This window comes from Lepisma saccharinum, chromosome 22 (assembly GCF_977018435.1).
Source record: "Lepisma saccharinum chromosome 22, izLepSacc3.1, whole genome shotgun sequence".
NCBI classification, from domain to species: Eukaryota; Metazoa; Arthropoda; class Insecta; order Zygentoma; family Lepismatidae; genus Lepisma; species Lepisma saccharinum.
In genome coordinates, this window is record NC_139250.1 from 8,892,847 (window position 1) to 8,919,796 (window position 26,950).

The following is a 26,950-nucleotide window of genomic DNA, read 5'->3' on the forward strand; positions in this document are numbered from 1 at the left end:
AAGAAAAATAGAAAGATGACGAAAGAACAGAGGAGAAATAGACAAAGAAAGGTGGAGAAAGAGGGTAAGAGATGAAAGACAGAAACTGAATCGTAACAGCTATGAGTATTGTAGCGCATTCTTTCATATCAACAATGTTACCGATAAGCGAGTGCCAACAGAGGCGTGTTCCACTTACAGTATTGCATTGTTTTCTTGCGAGCGAAAAAAATAAAGGAAGAAATTTCCGTCTTACTGAGAATAAAAACATCTCGTTGGTCTTTTTAAATGGTGTTCCATTTTCGCGTTAAGGAGATTTCCGCCTTAAGCAGATCATTTTCAGGTACAAAATCGATCCGTTCTGGGGACTTTTTTTCCCCGTATTTATAGGTTTCGTTCTTACAAAGGTTCCGGGATATGCAGTTTTTACTGTAATTGAAAAATCATTCTTTGATGTTTTGCTCAGTGGCGGCGATTAGAGGGTGGGCGAGGGGGGGCAGTTGCCCCACCCACTTTTTGCTACTTTTACCCTCACACTATGCTAAATCTTATCTACCAAGGAAAAGCAAGCTGCCCTTGCCCCTCCCCCTCTCCAGTTTTGGCACCTTGTTTTGGAACCCAATTGCCGCCACTGCTCATATTGTTTGTGAAATTAAGTCACAGATCAGAAAATGATCATTCCCTTTGATTAAAGGGTTTGTTAATATCAAAAATTAGCTGTTGAGCGAACAGACAGACTATTGAATTTTAGAATGAAAATTAAAGGATGTATATTCAAAATGATATATAAAACCTGCTTTGAATGTCACCTTTTGAAATCACCTGACCAGGGTTATATAGAAATTGTTTGGTTGAGAATCCTCATTTAAAAGTCTAGTTTTGGAGGATAATTGAATAATATATCACCTAAATTGCAACTTTCTATATCCTTCACGCCATCAATTATTAGTGCGTTTAGTATAAGTATGTTATTTTTCTATATTTTGTTCAAGTCTGACCTTCTCTTTAGGCACGTATAACTCTTTCAATAAAATGTAGAATTTATCCTTAAGCCTATATAGAGACCAAGAATAGTGCACCTATCGTGAATATTTCAATACAAGGTTCTCAATTTTAATAGTCTGGAATTCTTCTTTTCTCTAATTCATTTCTTCAGTAGACTCTTAAGATCCGATAGCATGTGCGTAATTTTGCAGGGGCAAGGGTTTGGGGCCACAAATCGAACCCTGGGTAGATGTTCATTTTCAGTTGCACAAATGTTTAGTTAAACATTGCACAATGTATGTCATTGTATACAGCTACAGCTATACGGGTTTCTATCTGCAATAAGACGTCTGAAAATATGGCTAAGGTGAGCCAAGACACTATAGAACATAGAAAGGAAAATTATGGTGGACTGCAAAGAATTCTTCAGGAATTTATACAGAAGGGAATTTCTGTCGGATTAAAAATTATGGATACTTGAGTTTGGACTATAATTAAAAATTAACCAGTACACCTACATAAAAACGAGTTGCATCAAAATTTGGCTTTTTCAATTCTGTGTTAATCTATGCTAACCAATTTGTTTTGAATATGCCTTCTATTTTTAATTGTCGTGAGGAAAAAGGTTTTTTTTTATCAAACGTTTGCTCTCTTTGAAATTCTATAAATAAAAAAACCGGATGGTGAGATCATGATGAAATTTTAATGTGGTGCAGGCAGAAAGGTTATAAATACAATTCTAATTTTCAGATTTTATGAAATTGTAAAAAAGTTATCAATTTTGCAAAACAACTTTTCTAAGTGTTCGGTGGTCCTACAAATGCAATATTGGTCTTGGTTTGAAGCTCTTTGCATCTGTTTTTAAAATCCATTATCATTGTTAATTCACGTTGCAAAACCGATTATAATCAAGTTTTTATTCAACGAAGTAAAGATGTATGTGGAACGTACAACTGCACGCTGTCACTGCGAGTCAGTAGTGCCTGCACTGTGAAAGTAACTAATACTCGATATAAACGCAATTCCAATTCTTTTGGATAAGAAGATCACCTGCATCCCAAGGAGAATGGCCATGATGATTTTCGAAATTTATTAATTCATGAATAATGTTAGGTAGTACAGGTAGTTCTTCCACATCTAGCCTACAGTCTCAATCTAGCACTATCATCAAAATTTGATAAATTTTACTCACATCTTGGAAATAGAATCCCAAAAATATTCTCTTGAAATGAATTTGAGGTAAAAAATTTTGATCTGTAATACTTTTCAGTTTTAACAAGCTTTTTACAAATAATCTGCTACTACAGAGCTCATAGATTGATGTGATGCATGACAAAATAGGATACTTACAAGCTTTAACCTAATGCAAATATAATTAAAAAATTGCTTACAAGAGTACAGAATGTGTAAATCTTTGCGCTATTACACCCAGAGTTACAACCGACTTAGCTCATTCAAAATGTTAAGGGCACAATTTCATTGATGTTAAATTTCAGGAAGATGTTTTTTTCACCCCCCTTTATTTATTTTCTTATTTCTGATAGGCCATTATTTCTTTTCCAATATTGAGTTTTAATAATTAGAGAAACTTAGTACTCACAGTTCCTGTGAAGCTGTTTTTTTGGTTTGATCTATTAATTTCGGGGGCCACTGCCACCATCCTCGTTGGTGCTTGTTGCATTGTTAGTTGGCACGTTTCTGTTGTTTGTGCCTCAATTTCTACTAGGTGCACTGTCGCCGCCTATCTGCCTGCGTCTACTCACCAGTGTTAGTTGCTGCAGTAGGGGAACCCATTCGTGGTGTGCTTGTCCACTATCCATGTTCATTTCAGGTTTGAAGTTCGTGATGGCATGCATTTCCTTGATTTCAGTGTCTATGAGTGTGCGAACTTTGTGCTTGACATGTACTTTTTTGATTTTATGGTATATGATTATATGTTTTGCAAGTGCAGTGGTGGGTTGAGCTTTCTTTTTTGTCTGTTGAATTCTTTCACTGATTGATCTGCCAATGTAATGAGTAGAGACCGGATGTTAGGCAAAATGCCTATTCTTTCCTGTTACAGATATGATGAAAACGAATGTTGCGATGGCCAGAGGGGAGGGATTAGCTTCATTTAAAGGCAATTTAATTTTGCCTATTTTGCCTATTTCATACGATATTGCCTATATTATTTCATAAATGCCAGATATTGCCTATTTTAGGCATTTTCTTTAAAATTGGGACATGACTGAACTCGGTGCATACAATTTCCTGTTCCCAGGATTAGTTTCCGATGCTTCCAAGGAATTTAAAAATAACAGTTAGCGAGTTATTGCAGCTAATAAGGACTTGTACAAATTAAGGGCAATTCAACAAGTTCTGAAAGGTGAAAATATACAAACTGAGTTAGATCCACATGTTCTCGCGTGCTTTAAGTATGCTCCGGTAACATCTGTGGAGGTTTAAAGATCATTTTTAATTCTAAAATATGTGTTGTCCGATCGCAGACATAACTTGTCGGTTGATCACGTGAAGAAATACCTTGTTGTGATGTGTAACCGCAATTAATGCTTCTTATTCAGAGACTGCCAAACCGTACAGTACAAACTTGAAATGCATTCAAACAATTTCTTAGTTCGAACTGCCGTGTGGAATATATGGTGTAAATTTTTTAACTGAAATAACCCTGTGTGCAGTGATAAAGTGTATATTTAAATAATTTGCTAACTGTTTGGAAGTAGCCAACAATTTATTTTGTCAGACTATTGTGTGTAGCCATTATACAATGGAAAATTTTGGGCTGACGCTCCTGTTTGCAGTGATTTGTTAAGTACAATATTGGACTGCTGTCTCTAATGAGCTCCTGGTTTATTTTAAGCAACTATAAAGAATGTGCAGGTATGTTTCTATATTATTTAAACACCTATTTCTTTTTGTATGTCTATCTTCATTATTTTGAGTTAAATTTCATTGCCTTTTTTATTGCCTATTTGTATTTTAATGCCTATTTTACTGCCTATTTTGAAAATTATAAGTGCTTATTTGCCTGCCTATTTTATATGTTTTTAGTGCCTAAACATCCGGTCTCTAGTAATGAGCTTTGCACTCAAATTCTGCATCATAGACACCTGGGTTGTCTAGGGGGGGAGAGGAAGCCGTTTATGTTTGTTTGGTTTGTCAGCTATTTTGGCGGTTGGTTTGTGCGCTACTTGGATGTTGTAGTGAAATTAATAGAACAAACTAAAAACAGCTTCACGGAAACCATAAGTTTTAATTGTAGATTAGACACACACAGGAGATGTACTACGTATAAATTTTCAGTGAAAAATGCAGGACTCGAACAACTCTACGTAGTACATCTCTGGTGTGTTCCTAATCTACAATAATTAACATCTCTACGCTTGGGAGGAACCAGGCAACGTCGAAGTCTACTGTGTTTCAAAGGCAACAGATCCCGTTTCGGTAACACTGGCAGAGACAATTCCACGCAGGTAAAACAGCGATAGCAAAAAATCAGGCGAGGCCAGGCTGGCTCGGTAACTCTGTGGTTAGAGCAATGGCACAGTATGCCAGAAACCCAGGTTCGAGTCCTGGTCGAGCCTGCATTTTTCGCTGAAAATTTCTACATGAGTATTAAGTTTCTCTAATTATTTCCAACCACATCTCTCATTTCCCAGAATAAGAATTGAGTTTTAGTGAGTTTCTTAGTTAATCTCCAGTGTAAGTTTAAGTAGGGTTACTCAATTCTTACCAGTCTTTCACCATCTATTAGTACTCCCTTGGTTCCTTAAAATATAAGTGGGAACTCTATTGGACAAAGTGACTAGCGACACCCAACAGGCAATAAGCAACACACGACAGGTGACAATCGACATGTGGGTTCTACAGGGAAACGACAAGCAACATGAGGGCAACAAGAGGGCATTCACCATAAATGCGCGAACAACAAAGCAAAGCAATAAGGATGCACACTATTGAAGAAACAGCCCAGTCCGAGTGACGTGCAAGCAACAAGCAAAATATTTTATTTATTTTGGGAGCCATTTCATCCTTGTGAAAAATTAACTTACAGCACTCAAAATTTTTCACACATTTTTCCCTATATGTTTTTGAAATTTGTGTGGAAAAAATATCAACACATCCTAGATGATAAGGAAGAATTTTATTAAAAAAGTAGGAGGCACTGTGGTCAAGTTGATGGGATATCTGACCACCAGTTAAGATGGTTCCCAGATATACAAACTACTGTACTTGTTCACATTGATATCTTACTATACCTATGCTAGATATACCCATTCCATCTTCCATTGTTTCTAGATGTTATCATATATTTCCTTTTCTTCCTGAAAAAAAAATGAAGGGCCAAGAAATGCTCAAATTCTTCAAACTGCAGAGTCCTTTACACTCAAATACAAGGCTACAGAGCACCAACATTTTTTTAATGCTCGTCAAGAGCAAAAATGTATTTATACAGCCAATTGCAATTCTGGAATTACGTTTCTGAGAAGTATTGGTTTTAGCTAACATCATATGTACACTTTTAGTGTTTCTGATGTTCTAGGCACCTGGTAAAAATAAGTCAATTATTTCATACTATGGTATCAAAGAAAATGCTTTTGCAACAGCATGGTAAGTATTTGTAAGAAACAAGGTGTCTTAATTACTGATTTACATCTCTCATTACAAAGTTCTTTCACATCAATCAACTGAAGCCAGATGAAATGGGGAGACAGCACGAAACTGGCATAACAGTCGTGGTGCAATCAAGCATCCAAGAACAATGTCACTGAAATATCACTTCGCAGCAGTTTATTATTTCAGAAGAACTTCAAAAAACTGCGACGACCAGTGGTGGCTGGTGGTCTGGCTCTATGGGTGTGCGTGCACTTTAGTATCGCGTCCAGAAGTGTTATACCACCCCTGTCAAATACTCGCACCCGTTCTTGCATACATAATGATGTTTAATATATTGGCAACCCAAGTTTTGATCACCTTTCACTGAAAATGAGGCTATGACAGTGTTATACGAGGGTGGTTTGAAAAGTTCTCGGAATGGAATACAAAGAAACGACTTACAACAGTGATTTTTTTTGATTTTTCAATGTAGTCTCCCTGTACACTAATGCACTTGGTCCAGCGATGTTCCAATGCCTTGATACCATCTCGAAAATTAGATTCCTCCAGGCCTGTGAAATACGTGTCAACTTTGGCTATTAGTTCTTCCTTTGAAGAGAATCTCCGTCCACCGAGGAAACTTTTGAGTTTGGGGAAAAGATGGAAGTCTGAGGGAGCCAAATCAGGTGAATAAGGTGGATGTGGCAACAATTCGTAACCAAGTTCATGAATTTTTGCCATGGCAACGACACTTGTGTGAGGGCACGCATTGTCCTGATGCAAGATGATTTTCTTTCTTGCCAAACCTGGCCTCTTTTCCCGTATCTTATGCTTTAGTTGGTCGAGAAGATTAGCGTAGTATTGTCCCGTAATTGTTTGACCAGTGGGAAGATAATCGATCAAAAGAATCCCTTTCACATCCCAAAACACTGATGCCATTACCTTTCCTGCTGACCGTATTGCCTTTGCTTTCTTTGGTGGTGGTGAATCAACATGTTTCCACTGCTTTGACTGTTGTTTTGTCTCTGGGGTATAGTAGTGGACCCACGTTTCATCTGTCGTCACAAACCGGCGCAAAAAATCTGTTTGGTTTATCTTAAAACGAGTCAAACATTGTTCGGAAATGTCCACTCTGATGCGTTTATGGTCCTGTGTTAAAAGTCGCGGCACCCATCTTGCAGATAATTTTCTCATATCCAATTCAACTGTTAAAATGTGATACGCCCGTTCGGATGACATTCCTATAGCTTCAGCAATTTCACGCACTTTCAGTCGGCGATCCTCCATGACCAATTTATGCACTTTTTCAATAATTTCTGGGGTAGTAGCACATTTTGGGCGACCACTACGTGGATCATCTTCTAAGCTGTCCCGACCAAATTTAAACTCGTTTGTCCACTTTGCAACAGTTGAATATGAAGGAGCAGAGTCCCCCAGTGTGTTCAGAAAATCGGCATGAATTTCCTTTGCTTTCATACGTTTCTTTACGAAGTACTTAATCACCGCTCGAATCTCGATTTTTTTCCATCTTCACAAAGCACTGCACGGGAACAACTACAAAGTGATGTCCGCACCACAGATCTCTACCCAGAACACTGACGTGCCACGTGTTTATTAATAAAGGATGGCCTATTACTATGCGGGAACCTCGTTGTCCTAGCACTGACATCTGGTGGTGATTCCGAGAACTTTTCAAACCACCCTCGTATTTCATGATTTTAACACTGATTTTTTACAAATTTCAAATATTTTGGAAATTATCCAGCCAATCACGAGAAGAGCAATGTTATTGTGCAATATGTAATTCAGCATTCGAAAATGTGACAAAATCACTCAAAACATAGAAATACCCGATCTACAATATCAATACTATTGTCGATTTGCAAAATATTTCGTAAAACTTCCTCACCCGCTCCACTCATATTAATGAACAAGGAGAAGAATAACACTGGCATACATCAAAGAAGCCGATCCAACTACCACATGGAGGAAATCAGTTGTAACCTATCTCGCTGTTGTTTATTTCTAATGACAGACTGATCAAACCAAGCAAATCAAGCAAAATCAAGAGAATAATAAATCTTAAAGAAAATTTCAGTATTCACTCAGTCCACACTGCCCAGCTTCGTACTTCAGAATTTTTCCTTCCCTTCCGCCGTATCCATATATTGCTGTAGTGGCTACAGGCTTTGTAGCGAACTTCCCTCCAAACATTCAACAATGTTAAATATTAAGTTTCTGCTTTCGCTATGTACAGTTTCCCTATTCATCATGAAATCGAACAGTTTCCACTGAAACAGGTACGAGCTTTTGACAGCGCTAAACAATTCTGCAACGCACTAACAGACACACATAATGCAAAACAGCTGGCTGATTGATGTACGCTCCGCTCCCTCCAAGCATGTTGATAATTCGGCTACTGTACCACAGAGACCGTTTATTTTGGCCAAGATGCACTAATCAAAGGCAATATCAGGCATGTTTAAAACACCCATTTTGCTTTCAGTTGCCCTCCTCTCCTTCCCCCTTTTCATCCCGTCATCCTCGGGACAGAATCGGACGGACAATAAATCACCGAAATTTCCCTTTTCTAAAAAATATCCCTCAATTTGCAATGATGTATGGGTTGCCTCCACTCTTGTCACACCGATGCGTTCATGGCTTTCCTAAATGATGCAACCTCCCCTGGCACGGCACCCAAGCCAAAACACCCAATCAGCATCCTCTACGAGACTGCTGAAACAGCATCAGAGGGAACGAAACTCGCATTGTGCGAGCCCCGAGCACGACTCTGTCGACGTGGGCTAACACTCATCGCACACTTATCCACTACCTCTATTGGTGAAGCAGCGTGAGAACGCTTGATGTTTCGAAGGAGATAGAGTTCAATGAATAAGTATAATAATAATGATTTGCATTACAGATTTATTTGGGTGTGTACGTGCGAATAGGAAGAAGCCGCTACTAGCGACGACCTTACACTTTCGACAGTTATGTGATAGGTTGCCTGCTAAGTTGCGGCAGGGACTCGGGACATTTGAAAGTAGTCGCAATTAAACTTTGTTGGAAGTATGAAGATGTGAAGAGGGATTTTTCACAGAAAACATCACAGAGTGCCTACGGAGACTTTGCGGAAACCTGGGGCTTCAAAGAGCACACTTTGAAAATTACTGACCTATTGTCATGTTTGCCCCTGAAATGTCGTACTCAGGGAAAAAAGATGAGAGAATGATTGTAATATAGGTTGAATTTTGGCCAAGAAAGTAGATCAAGAATGGCAAACTAACTAACTAACTCTCTAGCCTTCTTAAACCCGAAGGTTCATGGCTGCAGCAACACAGGCCTTCCATCTGTCCCTATCTTGAGCAAGATCTATATACTCTTTTCCACCTCTACCGATTTCCTTTAGGTCCATCTCAACATTGTCCCTCCATCTTCATCTTGTCCTTCCTACAGGTCTCTTACCATCAGGTTTCCCAACAAGAATCCTGTAAACTCTTCTTTCCTCTCCCATTCGTGCCACATGGCCTGCCCACCTAAGTCTTCTTGATTTAATCATTCTAATATCTGGACATGAATACAAATTATGTAGTTCTAAATTATGTAACCTTCTCCACTCACCTGTCTCCTCATCCCTTTTAGGTCCAAAGATTTTCCTAAGGATCTTATTTTCAAATACTCTCAATTTGTGTTCCTCTTTCAATGTAAGGGGCCAAGTTTCACACACATATAATACTACAGGCAAAATTACTGTTTGTATATTTTAACTTTTAGTTTCTTAGATATTAAACGAGAAGACAAAAGTTTATGAAGAGAGAAGTAACATGCATTTATTGAATTAAGCCTACTTTTTTATTTCGTCTTTAATATAATTTTCATTTATTAATATTACTCCTAAGTATTTGAATTTGGAAACTGGTTCAAACGAGTTTTTATCAATAATTAGATTTTGATTATTACCTAACACTTGGTTTCGGCCTGTAAGCATATATTTCGTTTTCTCTTTGTTAACTTCCAAACCTATCTCTTTAGCAGTTTTGAAAAATATTTTAGCATTATTCTTAATTGTATTCACATTATCCCCCAGTAAGTCTACATCATCTGCATATGCTAACAACTGAGTCATACCGTTTAATTTTAGTCCTTCGTTAGTTTCTTTTACCTTCCTAACAGAATATTCTAAGGCAAAATTAAAGAGCAATGGAGATAATGCATCTCCTTGTTTTAACCCATCATGAATTGTAAATTTGTCAGACACATTAATACCCACACGAATTTTACTTTCTGTTTCACTGGTGCATACTTTTATCATACTAACAAGCTTCTTAGGTATTCCAAACTCGACTAATATATTATATATAATTTATCTCTTTTGATCGAATCATATGCTTTTTTTAAATCAATGAATAGCTGATGGACATTTTGATTATATTCCCACTTTTTTTCAAGTATCTGTCTGATGTGAAAAATTTGATCTGTAGTTGATCTGTTACGTTTAAATCCACATTGATAATCACCTATTATTTCATTAGCATATGGGGTTAGTCTTGTTAAAAGAATGTTAGATAATATTTTATATGTTGTTGAGAGTAGAGAAATTCCACGGTAATTATTGCAGTTCATTTTATCACCTTTTTTAAACACAGGAACAATTATGGATTCTTTCCACTGTTGAGGGATTTCTTCTTTATTCCATATTAAACAAATTAATTTATGAATTTGACATATTAACGAATTTCCACCATATTTAATTAACTCAGCTGGTATTAAATCAATGCCAGGTGCTTTGTTATTCTTTAGCCTTTTAATAGCATCTTTAACTTCAGTCAAGTTAGGTTCTGGAACTAAAGGTTCTGCTGTGTGTACTTCATTTACATCTGATTTATCTCCTATATGAACATTTAAAAGATCATCAAAGTAGTTCTTCCATCTATTTAGAATATCACTTTGGTCAGCTAGAAAATCACCGTCTTTATCTTTTATCAAGTTTACTTTAGGTTGCCACCCCTTTCTCAATTCATTTACACCTTTATATAAATCTCAGATATTTTTTGTTTTTGCTGTTTGTTTCAATTTCGTTAATTTTGCTTTTCAAGTATTTTTTTTTTTACTTCTAAACGTGCAGTTAACTTCTCGCTTTATTATATTGTAATTGCTTAGATTTGTATCATCAGAGTTATTTAACCACCTAAGTCTAGCCTGATTTCTTATTTCTATTAGATTATGACATTCATTATCAAACCATGGCTTACTTTTTCTCGGTTTATGGTATCCTATACTTTCTTTAGCTGCTGATTCTATTGCATTAAGTATGTGCTCCCAATTCTTATTTACATCTGTTTCATTTATATTTTCATCATCATTTAAATCCTGCAAAACATCAAATCTATTTGACAGTTTAATTTGGTAATCTTTCTTAATTCTTTCATCAGCAAATTTTCCTGTATTAAATTTTAGAACTTTTAGATTTTGTTGCTTATGATTTATCACTGAGAGTCTTTCTCTTAATTTAGCAATTACTAAATAATGGTCACTGGCACAGTCAGCACCTCTATGTGTACGAACGTCAATTATACTAGTATGCCTTCTCTTATCAATGAGAATATGATCTATCTGATTATGAGTTTTACCATCTGGAGAAGACCAGCTATATTTATGGATATCTTTACGTTTAAAAGTGGTACTTTTCACAATTAAATTCTTTGAGGTTGCAAAAGTAATCAATCTTATACCATTATCATTACTTAATTCATGAAGACTTTCTTTACCAATCGTGGGTTTAAATGTCTCTTCTTTGCCAATCTGTGCATTACAGTCACCTAACAGAATTTTCATATCATACTGAGAAAAATTATCAAAGACCTGTTCTAACTCTGCATAAAAATCATCTTTAGTATTATCATCTTTATCTTCCGTTGGAGCATGTATGTTTATTAAAATAATTTTACACCACCTACCCTGTAAAACTGCATATGATATCCTATCATTAATAAATTCTACTGTTTTAAGAGCCGAGATAATTCTATTATTTATGAAAAAGCCTGTTCCAAAATTATGATTTTCAGTACCACCATAGAAAAAAGTATAATTTTTAGTTTTACAATTCCCTTCTCCTGGCCACCTAACTTCCTGGACAGCTACTACATCTAATTTATACTTCACTATCTCATTAACTGTAAACTGAAATGCCCCAGGCCGGTAAAGGCTCAGAACATTCCAGGTGCCTAATTTAATATCCTTATTCCTAATGTAGATCTTATCCTTAGTCCAGGGACCTCCCAAAGTAGTCCCCACCCGGAGATCCAAATGGGGGACTATTTTACCTCCAGAATATTTTACCTTGGGAACATCCATGGCCTTATATTGCTGTTTCTTGACATGTCTTTTTACAGTGCACAGTTGTCAGCTCTACGCCTAACCCCCAATATGAATGGAGGATTGCACCTGTCATCGGTCAGCGGATACCTCGGATCTAGCTGGGAGGATCACATTGTAGTCCACCAACCATACCCCACTTCTGCCGATTGTGGGACGCTCATAGAGCCATGACAGGACGGCTCTGTAAATCCCAACAGAGCAAAATGTTGACCATTTCACTCTGTTGGTTGACTAACTGCAGTGAACAAGTCACTGGGCGATGAGGTCGTCACATCCCTATGCCAAGAGTTTTTCTAGTTTAGTGATAGTCCTTGCTGAATTGGAACTTCCTTGGTGTTAAATGAAGAAGAAGAAAGTTGACTTTTTTAATGACTAATGAAGTCTCACAGCTCACTTAAGGTCCTGAAAGTTGGAATAGTTCACTAGTTCACAAACACCAATACTTCCTTGGTAAGCATCCTGTTGATATCCCTGTTATATCTATTCTGTTGTGGTGTGGTTCTAAGATTGGTGAATGGCAAACAAGAGCAAATAATGAATTAACATATGTTTATCAGAATGCATCAGAGAGATTGGAAGTAAACAAATGGGACATGACTGGAAAATGAAAGTAAGAGATAGACAAAGGCTTCGAAAGATGGACAATGCAGAAGTAGAGGTGGATCCTACATGGAGGAAGGTCCTATATGGTTTGACTGACTGATATGGTGTTTTAAGTCCACTTTATGCACAGTATGGCTAATTGGAATTGGACCTACAGTTTAAAGTCGGATCTAAACCATTCTGTGCTTCCGCCGGGTATCGATTACAAGGCGACTGTCCTATATGGGTAGCAAAGGAAGGGAGTAAGTACGAAAAATGCTTCTTCTGCTTCTGTGTCACCACTTTTGCACACACAATTACTCTAGGACAGGGATTGTTAAGCCATCGGTATCTCGCAGATATATTTCTCAGTGGCTCATGAAAGTTGGCTACACACTGTAGATGCTGGCAGCATCTTGAGGGAAAACCTCCGACTCGTACTAATTACACTCCCACCACCTGATCATGGAAGCTGATGTCATGCCAACGTAGCTGAAACGGACAGCTGATCACTGAAGCAACATGAGCAGGATATCAGGTTTCTATCCTCTGTAACCCCTTTTAAACTATTTTATCTATGTTTTAGCCCTTCCACGTCTCTTCTTTACTTCCATCCCTGAAAAAGGACCGAGGTCAGGTCCAAAAATTCCGAGTACAAGTTGTCACTTTATCTCATCTTTAAAAATCATATTCATAACAGAATACATCACAAGCAAAATGCATGCCAAATATTAACATAAAGTCCAGTTACTCACCATGGCAAACAGATCATCCAGAAGGCCAAGTCGATCCAATGGAGGCATTGTCTTGTCACGGATAGCCGGAACAAACTGAGACAACATATTCGATGGGTACCGAGTTCGATAGTAGCCCACTGTTCCTGGATTTACTTTTACCCAATCATCATCTGAGATGCCACTCAGTGTCACTTTAGCCTGCTTCGACTGCAACACTATCTGGTGGCAAACACACTCAGGATCCTTGCTTGTACTGAAGGAAATCGGCACCATCCACAAGAATCCGTTACCTGAAATGGAGGGCAGGAAATTAATCAAAACATTCACTCACCAGTGAGGATACAAAAGGGCTTGTAAACAGAAACCTCCATCTACCACAATTACAATACTTACAATTTACAACTGCACAAATATAGACCAATACAGTGAGCTTTTGATTGAACATATACGAGGTGTGGCTAGAAAAAAAACTGATTGTTGCTACTACAAAATCTTTTATTGGTTATTTTGTACAATACGAACATTATCCCCTTCAAAGTACTCCCCTGCACTATCGATACACCGCTCGCTCCATACGAATCTTCCATTTCTGGAAGCAGTGCTGGAAATCATTTTCTGAAACCATGTTCATGAACTTCGTCGCTTTTGTTTTCACAGATCCTACATTTGTAAATCTGGTTTCTTTCAGTGCTGATTTGACCTTTTGGAATAAAAAAAAGTCGCACGGAGTGATATCCGGCGAATAGGGTGGATGTTCTAACACTGCGATCCCATGCTTGGCCAAAAAAGCAGTGTGGACAGAAGCATTGCCCTGATGAAGAATCCATGACTTGCTTTTCCACAAATCAGGTCGTCGTCTTCTTACTCGCTCACGAAGGGTCGTCAGCACTGTAATTTAATAATGTTGGTTATTTTGCAATAGCTTGAATACTCAAGGACGATCTTTTCGAATCAATTCACCGACATTTGCAATGTTTGATTCCGTTTTTGACGTGCAAGGCTGTCCAGGACGCGAGTCGTCCGCAATCACTTCTCATCCCTCTTTAAACCTTTGAAACCACTCAAACAATTGAGTGCGTGATAAAACACTCATCTCCGTACACTTCCTTCAACAAAACATAGGTTTCTGTGGAGGATTTTCAGAGTTTCGAAACTTCAAATTGATATGATGTTCCACTTTCACACTTAACATTTTTCCGACGGAGCAAAGATGTACGGTTCACTTCGTCCACAAGCTACAGCGGAACTGAGCACCGTGTACCCTGGGAAATCACACAGTCGATAGGCAGGATATCACGTTATACACTCATGCACCGATTGGCCTTGACGTGCTTGTCGTTTGTCGACAGGAACATCAATCCGTTTTTTTTTCTAGCCACACCTCGTATATCCTATTCTCCAATAATTATTTTTTTTTACATTTTTTTCTTTCTTATCTTTTCTGTTTTGGTTATTATATAAACTGCTCACCATTAAAAATGCAACACCCAGAAGGAGTAATCGGAATCGGACGAAATGTGCAGTGTGTAGAGGAGAGGTGCAGAAGGAAATGATTAGGTGTTCAAGGCCTTCATGCGTCATGTGTGCCTGCCACGCCATCTGGTAAGTGGTACCTGTAGTAGGTCAGATAGGTGCAGAAGAGCAGTGAAAATGCATGGTCGTGAGTGTAGTGTGTTAAAATCGGTCAGCAATGCCACGTCGTCGAATACGGCAGCGATTCCAGCAAGTTTCCCAGTTCGATCGCGGCCGAATTGTTGCATACCGTGAATGCGGATTATCTTACCGTGAGATCGGTGCCCGTGTAGGACGGAATACATCCACAGTGATCCGTGTATGGAACCAGTGGGTCCAGGAAGGCACTGTAGAGCGACGTAGAGGTTCACAATGTCCGCGTCGGACGACTGAACGAGAGGACAGACGTCTGATACGCATGGCCCTTACAGACAGAACGGCCATGTCAACGAGGATTGCGCATGAAGTACGGGATGTTTTACAACGTCCAGTGTCCCCACGAACCGTGCTTCGTCGTTTGGCGAATCGGGGAATTTTTTCCCAGCACCCACTGTTGCGGATTCCTCTGACGCTAGAGCATAGGCGTTTGCGTCTGAGATGGTGCCAAGACCGTCGTGCATAGATGGCGGAGTGGAATGCTGTAGTGTTCTCTGATGAATCCCGCTTCTGTATACAACATCATGATGGACGTACACGCGTGTGGCGGCACCGTGGCACTAGGCTTCATGACGCCTGCATCATGTATCATCACACAGGGCCTTCATTGGGTATCATGGTATGGGGTGTCATCGCCATAGGTGTTCGTTCGCGTCTCGTACGCATTCAAGGGACATTGAACAGCCAACGGTACATCACACAGGTTCTCACCCCTGTTGCTGTCCCATTAATCCATGCACTGCATAATGCCACTTTTCAACAGGATAACGCGCGCCCCCATGTTGCAAGGAATGTCCTTGCATTTATGGAAGCTAACCACGTGCCCCTGCTTCCTTGGCCAGCACGTTCGCCGGATATGTCGCCAATTGAACATGTCTGGTCCATGGTGGGTCGCCGGCTGGCCCAACTCAGGTTTCCGGAACATAATGTTGAACACCTCTGGCACCGTATGGAAGCCGCTTGTGATGCCATACCGCAAGCAGACATCGATAGACTCATTCTGTCCATGCCTCGCCGTGTTGCAGCAGTTATTGCCGCCCGTGGAGGCTGTACACGCTACTAGCTCCTTGGGGTTATGCAACCATGTTCTACGTGTCACACCACCGAGCTCTAACTGTAATCATTTTCTTATCTTATTATGAACTACATATTTGCCAAGTTTCGTGTTTCTATCTCATTTCCTTCTGGGTGTTGCAATTTTAATGGCGAGCAGTGTATTATAGATTAACTGCGACAATGATGACGAATGATGAGCTGATCAAACATGATGGTACTAACGTAATTAGCAATGGTCCAAAATTTGCAAAAATTCCCATTCTGTTGAGGTAAAGCAAGTCACTCCTCAAATGGGTGACAATGGACCTAAACACATCAACCATAAAGTTTCAGTCCTGGGCAACATTTTCCAGCCGTGACCATGGACATCCGCAGGATGGCAAGGAGGCATATTTTTTTTTCCCATAATAGTGATGCCCCCTCAAAAAACAGTGCTACAGTCTGAAATTATCAAGCCCTTATAATAATTAACATAAATTACTGTGACAAATGTAATATATATATATTTTTTTTTGTGGATATTCTTTTTCCAGCCAGTCCTCCCTTCCGGACATCCATGGCCATAACCCATGCATGTTTACTTTTTTCGTAAGGATTGCATGCCTAGAAGGTACGGACATCCTCGCCAAACATACTCTATTTCCTTTTTTTAAAATTTGAGCTCAATGGTATGGGGAAGGTCATTAAAGAGTCACCATCACACAAGATGTAACTTCTTCCCCTCTTCATAATAAAGCTTATTACTAGGGCTTGGAAGTTGAGGAAAAATCCTTTTTCCTCCTAGTGTCCGAAGACGAGGCCCAACATAATATATGTTCATTTTGGGTCATTGTAGGCCAGAAAAAGGTGGGTTTCATTTGTCATTTTTTGCCTTTTTCGGCATTTTTTTGGCGTATTGGTCTCTTTTTATCCTTTTTTAAGGTCTTAACAGCTTTTCTTTGCAACTTCACCTTCTTTCAACTACGTTTTTTCAGCCCATTCTCAATTCAAATAATCATCAGTTCATCACCTCTTAAACATCCTTTCTGAAGTAAAGAAATAAAAAAAAAAAAAAGAGACATATTTGAACCATCCCTGAAATGAGAGAAAAAAATTTTTGGACGACTGAAGCACAAACGGTACAAGATCCTTTAACTGTAACTTGTCTGGAAGGTCGCACTGTAAGTGGCAACTTTCTCTTGTTTTGAAGCTTTCAGTTTTTTCGCACTGTGCGTTGCATACCACCAGAATTTTGTATTTTTTATTCATTAAATATGTAATTAAAACTGAAGTTATTAATTAATTTTGATCACATTTATACGCCCTTTTTTCAGTTTTTATTTCCTTTTTTTGATATTTTTAGGTCTTTTTATAGGCCTTTTTTTGTCAATTTATAGGTCTTCAACTTCCGAGCCCTACTTATTACTTTTCAGGGAAAGTTCATATATACAGGGTGCAACATGGGAAACTGACAGTTTTCAAATGGAGAATTCGAAACAGGGAGAGGGGATAGAGATGGAAATAGGGTGGCATTGAACTCTCTCAGCCATGCCATTTTTGGATCGCATCAGCTGGGCATGACAGCAGTACATGTAAAGTCAGTTGCAGTCATAATGAGGATGGCATCTTCATGTGTGTCAAAAATGGCGAACATGTTCCTGGCTAAGGATGAACGATGACCATTGTGGATAATCTCCTTCAGGTAACTTCTGCTCGATCACAAGTTTGTACGGATGGAATCCCAAATCCTTGTGTAATATTCGCCGTACTGCGCTTTCACTCAGTCTCAATTCGACAGCATGTCATCGAGCAGAACGGTTTGGACTCCTCGTGATGGCCTTTCTCACTCTTCCCATGTTATCCAGGGTTCGTGCCATTGTAATAGGATCAAGTGCTTTCGTCTTGATTCGATTTGGAAGGGACAAATGACGTCCGATATTGAAACAGCACCGAATATAATCGACTCGCCACTTTTCATGAAACTGTCGTATGCAAACACACAATGCTCTAACGTCCACGGCACCATAACTGCAACCGAGCTCAGCCGAGCTGAAAATGACATGGCCGAGTGAGTTCAATGCCACCCTACTTTCATCTCTATCCCCCTCTCCCTGCTTCGAATTCCTAGTTTGAAAACAGTCTGTTTCCCATGATGCACCCTGTAAAAACAAGCTCTGCCAAGTATAAAATTTAAGAACTCCACACGGAGCATCTTCCATGATACAGTAGTAATGCTATCCCCTTGAAATCAATGGTCCCAGGTTCGATATCCAATGCAAGCACATACTGGTTCAGATTCCACATTAAACTGTGGGTCCAATCCAAATATCTGTGCATAAAGTAAACTTTAAACTCAAACTCAGAACTCGCCTGGAAAATTTCACAATGTACAAAATATTTATTATTTAAAAGTGAAAGAACCTTATTCTTAAGAAGTAAACTGAATCCAACTTACTATTGGTCCCTCCGTCTGCGCAAAACTTCTCCTGAGTGACACTTAATACTCTGCTATTTCCTTCCTGATGGCTCTCCACCTTAACAACTGGGAAACCCATCTGCTTTGTCCACGTCGACATCACAGCACCTACGGGCTTATTGCTGGCTTCTTCTAAGGCAGCCCACAGGTCTTCAGTGAAGGTGTTTTTGTACTGGTGTTTCGTCAAGTATAAGTTCATTCCTTTCCGGAAATCCTGAAATACACAAATGAAACTGGAACATTAACAGAAGTATTTTCTTGTAGTGTACGGTTATTACAAGCAAAAGAAAACAGTTTTTCTTTGTGACGTTTCAGGAGAACACACGCTCCTTTCATCAGACATTTATTTTCATTTTGACTAAAGATACAGTTATAACAATGGTTAGTAATTTTTAAACAAAAAGAATCCCTTATATAATGGACGTTGTCAATGTTACATTGTTGTAATATAGCAACTTAACTGTGAAAAAAAGCAGTCTGTTGTATTTTTATTTGAGATTTTTTAAATTATGAATCCCAAATAAATTAAATAATGAAAATGGTAATGTAGATCCAGTATGGAGTTTTCTTTTTCACAAATGGAGTAAGCCACCATCTTTGAAATTTAATGTAACAGAAAACATCAAGAGACTGTGTGAAAACAATGATGAATTTGAATTACCTGATGATATTTGGGATTCATAATTTAAAAAATCTCAAATAAAAATACAACAGACTGCTTTTTTTCACAGTTAAGTTGCTATATTACAACAATGTAACATTGACAACGTCCATTATATCCTCTTCAGACCCAGTAGTAGAAAAATTGAGTTTTCTTCTGTATTTTGAACATTATTGGGTTAATATTGATTAGTTAATTGACAAAATAAAAAAAAAAAATTTTGTTTGAAATAGTTTTTCGAAAATGAGTGTCATATACGACACACCGGGTTTTAAGGGTTGCGATATTCTAAAGTGAAGAATTCAAAGAACTAAGTATTTTCATGATTTATTTGTACTCAATAATACAAAATAAATTGCAAATAAACTTACAATGAATTTACAAAAGCATAATTGCATATTATAGGTTGCAAATAAAGTTACAGAACATAATTACATATTATAACTTGCAACTAAACTGACAAAAAGCTTCATTACATGATTTAATTTGTAAATAATCTGACAAAAACATCATTTCATGTTATGGTATGCTTTGAAACAATTTCTGTTTGCCACTAAACAGAGATGTATTTTGCATGCTGTGCAAAACACCCTTGCTCTCACACTTTTGCAGCCTGGGAACCTGCAACGGTGGGTTTTCCATCCACTATATCAGGGATATGTCTGGCCTCATGCTTCCTTTTTGCCTGGCTAGGAAGGGGTGTGATGCTTTGTCTTCTTTTATTAGTTATTCCTCTTCTTCTTTTTGTTCCTTCTCTTCTTTTTCTTCCTCTTCCTCTTCCTGAAGGTTTGAACCATCTGAGTGCAGAAGCCACTCTGAGATCTCAAGTTTAAACTGAAGATAGTCAAAAATTTCTTTTCGTTTTTTCTTCAATGCCCCACAATCTCTTCTGTACTCAATCCATGCAGCAGCACAGACAAGATCAAGAAAGTGAAGTATTAACCTCACTGTCCACTTTTTGGTCTTTGCACTCTGCCTATATGCTGCAATGATATACGTCGCATCTTCATCATCGCTTGACAGCCCTTCAAACTCGGATATATCTCCATCAAAATTGGCCTCCAAAGCTTCCAAAATCTGAACTTTTAACACTGCAACAAATTTAAAAAAAAACTATTTGTTAATTGCTTAGGGCATAAGAGCATTAAAAATATTAAACAAACTATTTCTGTAGCAATATTTATCGAAGAAACAGAATTAATTCAAATTTAGAACAACAAACTCGGATATATCTCCATCAAAATCGGCCAAAAAAGGTTCCAAAACTGAACTTTCAACACTGTAACAAATTTTAAAAAACTATATCTTAATTGTTTAGGACATAAGAGCATTAAAAATATCAAACAAACTGTTTCTGTAGCAATATTTATCGAAGAAACAGAATTCATTCAAATTTAGAACTAAAGCAACATAGAGAACCACAGTGTCGTCTACGACACCTGTGAAAAGAATACAGCAAAACGTGGACTAATATTACCAATAATTTACCAGTAAAGCATTCAGACCATCAGTCACACATTCAAATTTCCACACCAACAGTACAAAGTTCGCACAAGGTGTAATAATGAAGAAAAACTATTACTTACATGATCCCGCCATAACTACGTCTTTGTCTGAGTGCAGCTGCTGATAATCCAAGTCACCGCTCATCAACAACGACAACTGGCGCGCTGGAATAAATTTTATTAGACACCTATGACATCTAGCGGCCACCAAACGCACTAATAAGAAAAGTATCGCCAATGGCACATCTCGTTCGAAGCAGTCAACCAACGTTAAATTTGTGTGTCGTTTACGACACCCAGGGTCCGAAGAGGATATAACGGATTCTTTTTGTTTAAAAATTACTAACCATTGTTATAACTGTATCTTTAGTCAAAATGAAAATAAATGTCTGATGAAAGGAGCGTGTGTTCTCCTGAAACGTCACAAAGAAAAACTGTTTTCTTATGCTTGTAATAACCGTAAACTACAAGAAAATAATTCTATAATGCAAGCAATGCGTACATACAAGAAAAACTATTAACAGAAGTATTTGAAGGTAATGTAATTGTATCACAATTAAAATTGCTGATAGAAACCCTACAGCAGCTTGTTCTCGCAGCTTTTATTGTGCCATGTTTTGTTAAAATAATGTTACAATCAGGCTAAGAATTTCCTTTCTTGCATACAAATAATAGGCTTATGATTATCTGATTATCATTCTGACTAAAACAAGCAAATGATGAAAAATTGGTTATGTTGGAATTATTCAATTATTCTTTACCAAATTACACCTACAGAGTGGCCAAGATAAAAGAGGCCCCATGTTATGCGTGATATAAAAAGAACATTAAGCAAGTAAGAGCTGCATTTATGTTACAATAATTTTTTTTTGCATGTTGTGTGATGACATGTTATTTCTTACCGCTAGGGTGGCGCTCGAGCGGGGTCACGTGATGTCGAGCAGCGATTGAGTGATCAGTGCTGCGTTGTCAGTAGTCGGTTTGAAGCGTGTTGTGAAGTGTTGCAGAATGCCTTTGTCAATCAAACAAAGAGTGTTCATTGTTGAAACGTACTTCGGATGTAAATCGTTTAAAACTGTAAATGAAAGGTTCACGATAAAATATCCAGAGACAGCTGCTCCTGCGAAAAGTGTTGTGCAGAAATTGATCACGAAATTTAGAGCAACAGGTTCAGTCGCTAATGCCAAATGTAACCGTGTAAAGACAGTTTGTTTGATATGGTAAGGAGTCCACGGAAATCAACTAGACGTCTCTCCTCCCAACTAAACATCAAACGAACGTCATGCCAGAACATGTTGCAGCAGTTACATATGCCAGAAACATGTTGAGACGTGCCGAGTTGTGTATCGAGGTTCATGGTGAACATTTTCAGCACCTCCTGTGAACTATTGACCTATTGAATGTTCAGTACGTTGTTTTTCATAATAATACTTTCCTACTCTGTATTCTGTATATACAATAAATGAGTGAATTGTCTGTATGTTGTTTATAAGACATGGGACCTCTTTTAGTTTGGGCACCCTGTATTTTATCATTTCTTGTGCCTTTTACTGGTCATTTTCAGAGTTTTTAGTGTCTAATGGTGTGCAACCAAGTTGCAATTAGGGTCCAGATTATTATGTAATCATTTTCTTTTTAACTTTGTATGCAACCATTCAAAATGGTAAATGTTGGTGATTTACACTAAAATGGTAAATGTTGGTGATTTACACTAAAATGGTAAATGTTGGTGATTTACACTAAAATGGTAAATGTTGGTGATTTACACTAAAATGGTAAATGTTGGTGATTTACACTAAAATGGTAAATGTTGGTGATTTACACTAAAATGGTAAATGTTGGTGATTTACACTAAAATGGTAAATGTTGGTGATTTACACTAAAATGGTAAATGTTGGTGATTTACACTAAAATGGTAAATGTTGGTGATTTACACTAAAATGGTAAATGTTGGTGATTTACACTAAAATGGTAAATGTTGGTGATTTACACTAAAATGGTAAATGTTGGTGATTTACACTAAAATGGTAAATGTTGGTGATTTACACTAAAATGGTAAATGTTGGTGATTTACACTAAAATGGTAAATGTTGGTGATTTACACTAAAATGGTAAATGTTGGTGATTTACACTAAAATGGTAAATGTTGGTGATTTACACTAAAATGGTAAATGTTGGTGATTTACACTAAAATGGTAAATGTTGGTGATTTACACTAAAATGGTAAATGTTGGTGATTTACACTAAAATGGTAAATGTTGGTGATTTACACTAAAATGGTAAATGTTGGTGATTTACACTAAAATGGTAAATGTTGGTGATTTACACTAAAATGGTAAATGTTGGTGATTTACACTAAAATGGTAAATGTTGGTGATTTACACTAAAATGGTAAATGTTGGTGATTTACATATCAGGAACAATATACTGTCTCACTGTAGACGATAAGAATGACAGGTAGAAAGAGTAACAACACAATGCTGTTAGTTTCAGATCATTATATAATAATATATTCCTTAGGTTATTAATCGGTACTCTATCGATATTGACCAATATAGGCATATCGGTGTATCAGTTTATCGGTAAAATTACCATTATTTTACCGATCTGATAATTTAGTGCAAAATTCTGCAATTTTGTTGTAATTTTTATGGATAATCTCCATGCCCTAATTTCTAAAAAAGTAAATGTCTAAATATGCAATTTATTTTTCACTGCAGTCACCTTGAAACACATATTTATTAAGGAGGTCAATGAAACTTTCAGGTTCTTCAAGGACCATTTCTAATTTTATATCGGATCGGTAGAATATCGGTTATCGGTAAATTTTATATCGTTACTTTATCGGTATTGGCCAAAATCTCATATCTGCCCATCCCTAATATTCCTTCAGTTGTTTTGTACAGATACTTTAGTCCTCAGAGACAGTATAGTTTATAGTGTTACGCAATGAAAGAATGAATTAGTTTTCAAAAGTGAATAACATCATTCTTTGCAGTTTCCTGCCTCTGGCTGGGTTGACATAGAAGTAGAGCCTCTCCATTTTCTCCTGGTCTTCCACCACTCCTCTTTCCACGGTGTTCCAATTTTGTCCTCTTCTGTACACATAATGTTTCATACAGGGTGGCTACAAAGTCTGGAACCATAGGAGAAATGACATTACAGTTTCCCGGATACTCGATTGGGAGAAGGGGGGGCATGTGGAATGGGCAGCAAGGTCACCCGAACTGAACCCTATGGATTTTGCCATATTGGGGATTGTTTGAATTTTGAATTTGATTTTAAAATTGTGGGAGCGTCAGTACTTAGGCTATTTTGCTCCCGTCACATTATACGGGGGCCAGCCCCTTATCATTACAAAGAACAACTCTAACGTTGCATAATTAAAAATCTTCTGACTTGTTAAAAGCTGAGGCTGTAAACGGGCACTCAGCACACATAAGGACAATACAAACAAAATTATACTGGCCATGGAGCCAGTCGCCAGAGCCTCGTTACTCTTCAGTCCAACGTGGAAGTGAGGTTGACATTTGAGTGTACTATGTGGAAGGTCACCCCTTACACCCCATATTGGGGATTGTGAAAGCCGAGGTGCTTGCAGTAAAAAATCTGGATCTGGATCATTTCCGGGAAAGAATAACCACTGCAATTGATGCTCTGGAACCACGTATGTTAAAGACAATTCAAAGAAATCTTGTAAAACATCTCCAGAAGCAAGTTGAGAATGGTGTCGGACATGTGAAGCATGTTCTTTAGTAGGAACATGTGCTTTGTATCATTTTTTATATGGTTCCAGACTTTATAGCCACCCTGTACTTATATGCTGTTCTAGTGGAGGAGAGAAGTAATTGACATTTCTTTTTGATTCTCAGTAAGAAAGTCAAATTTCCCAACCCCGGGGAATTTATGACATCATAAGTTCTCGAGTTCAAAAATGTTGTATAAAAATTAATTGTACAAGAGTTCCATCACGCTGTACAAATTATAGCTTTGCAAGCAATGTGAACAAAAGCCATATTGGCAATCACGCTGTACAAATTATAGCTTTGCAAGCAATGTGAACAAAAGCCATATTGGCAATCACACTGTATAAATTAGGACTCTTGAGAGTGATGTAAAGAAAAGCCATATTGACGATCATGTTGTATAAAAGAGAGTAATGGCAGTGTGGTGATATTCTGTGGCTTAGCTGATGGAAGCCGTGTTTGTAAGTTTTTGCAATGCATGTGAATCCGATTGTTTAGGAATAATTTAAAGCATGTGAAATCTAACAAAAACCTGAAATTACTAACCGCAGACTTGTTTTTGACAATTAGTGTGAGTTAGCGTAATATGTTAAGAGCCTGAAAGGTAAAAATCCCTGTAAGGAAGTTGGTCTCCCGCTATTCTCCAGCTGCAAGCAGTGCTACGAGAAATGGTAGGCAGTCACAATATTACTAAGTCATCAGCGAACAACAGGGCTTTCATCTATTCCTCTGCTATCTTCTTCCCCACCTCTTCATTAATTGCATCCATTGTAATTATGAAGAGCAGTGGGAAAAGAGCACTTCCCTGTTTTAGTCCATTACTTATACTGAACCACTCTGTTCTTCCCACTTGCGTCTTCACACAGCTCTGTTTGGCCTTGTATGTGCTCTGCATTCGACACAGTATTTCCTCCTAGACTCCTTTCTCTCCTAGAGCCTTCCAAATCTTTGTTCTGTCTATGCTATCATATGCCATTTCTATATTTATAAATGCCACAATCAAATCATTTCCATACTCATAGTGCCTTTCCTGTAATTGCGTAATGGTGAATATCAGGTCTACTGTTGATCTGCCTCTTCTAAATCCATACTGTTCCTCTCACATGTTCAGCTCTGTTACTTCCCTATTCTTTTTATGCACCCTATTTTCTCATACACCTTTGCTGAGTGGCACATTAGTCTTTTCCTCTGTAGTTTTTACATTCCTTTCTGTTCCACTTCTTGAATATGAGAACTATTAGTCCCTTCATCCAATCTCTTGGCACTTCTCTCTCTTGCCACACTATTTTCATCACTCTGTACAGCAATCACTCCTGCTCCTAGTATCATTTCCACTGGCACTTCATCTCTTCCATGCTTCACTTTAGCGAATAATGAAGTTTATATAGATATTTTATTTTATGGTTAGAAGTCTGTCCTCAATTTTGTTTTAGCGAGAGTCATATTCCTGTATTGTGTGATGGGCAAATTTAGCCTATGTGCTAAAGTGCTCACAATATCAAATTCAATCAATCAGGAATCTAACTAAGAACATTCTCTGATGAGATTCTATCTATGCAAATCCATTTCAGCGATTACATATATCAGGGTTCCCACATGAACTCTAAATGTATTTTCCCTGAGCTTTCTGGAATCCTCACATTTTTTTCCAGAGTACTCAATATACATTACATTGCCATGCTATTTTAAATACATTTTACAGATCCCCCTCCACACTTTTCCTCATAGCCATACTACAAAAGTGAGGAATAAACTAGGAAGTGGCAACATGACGTGCATAGGCAATGCTTGTCTGCTTACCATTCTCTCCTCATTGTCTAGCTGACAACATTTTTCCTTGTTTTCCCACTGGCACAGGAATTCCCAAGTGCAGGAAAGGTGACAGGTTGGAAAAATCACAGTTTAGTAATAGGAAGGATTAATCAGTACTTGGTATAAGTAACATAGACCTAAGTCTATGATGTACATGTTTTATCACTAATATAACCAATGTGATATATTCAGGGATCCCACGTGAACCCTAACTGCATTTTCCTTGAGTCTTCCAGAATCCTCACATTTTTTCCAGAGTACTAAAACCAGTACATTACTATTTTAAATATATTTTACAATGGTCTATGGCACTGGTTCCCAAAGTGTGTGCCGTTAAATGTTCAATATTTTCACTGAAATTCAATTAATTATATGATTGTTCCAAATATGTGCTGATTTAGTACATTTTACTCATAAAATGTTTCTGAATTTAAAATATATGTTTATTTTTTAACTTAACCTAACCACACTAACTGAGTGTTGCAAGTGTTATATAGGCATACATTCTGACTTCGATACTGCGGAAAAATCTTGAAACACTAAGGGCAGCGTGAAACAAAAAAGTTTGGGAACCCCTGGTCTATGGTGTATCTGTTTTATCGCTAACATTGCCAATCTGATAAATAAGCAGTCTGTAATATAGTGAAATATTCTGCCATTTTATTATCATTTTTGTGAATAAAAACATCATTCACGTCATTGGTTTGTCAAGTAAATTACTAAATAGGCAGATCGTTTTCAAAGGCGAACCCTACTGCAATCACCCAGCTACATACATTAATTACGGAGACAAA

At 37.8% G+C, this 26,950-nt stretch overlaps 1 protein-coding gene across 2 annotated transcripts in view; it reads right to left on the minus strand.

Annotated features, from left to right (window-relative positions):
• Psa (puromycin-sensitive aminopeptidase) overlaps positions 1-26,950 on the minus strand; it is a 208,557-nt gene that overhangs the window by 134,888 nt on the left and 46,719 nt on the right. For both annotated transcript variants that reach the window (XM_083144000.1, XM_083143999.1), the window contains exons 8-9: positions 18,412-18,646; positions 13,272-13,543 (exon numbers count right to left, since the gene is read on the minus strand). In XM_083144000.1, coding sequence (XP_083000126.1) covers positions 13,272-13,543; positions 18,412-18,646 — 507 coding nt within the window. The remainder of the gene's footprint in view (positions 1-13,271; positions 13,544-18,411; positions 18,647-26,950) is intronic.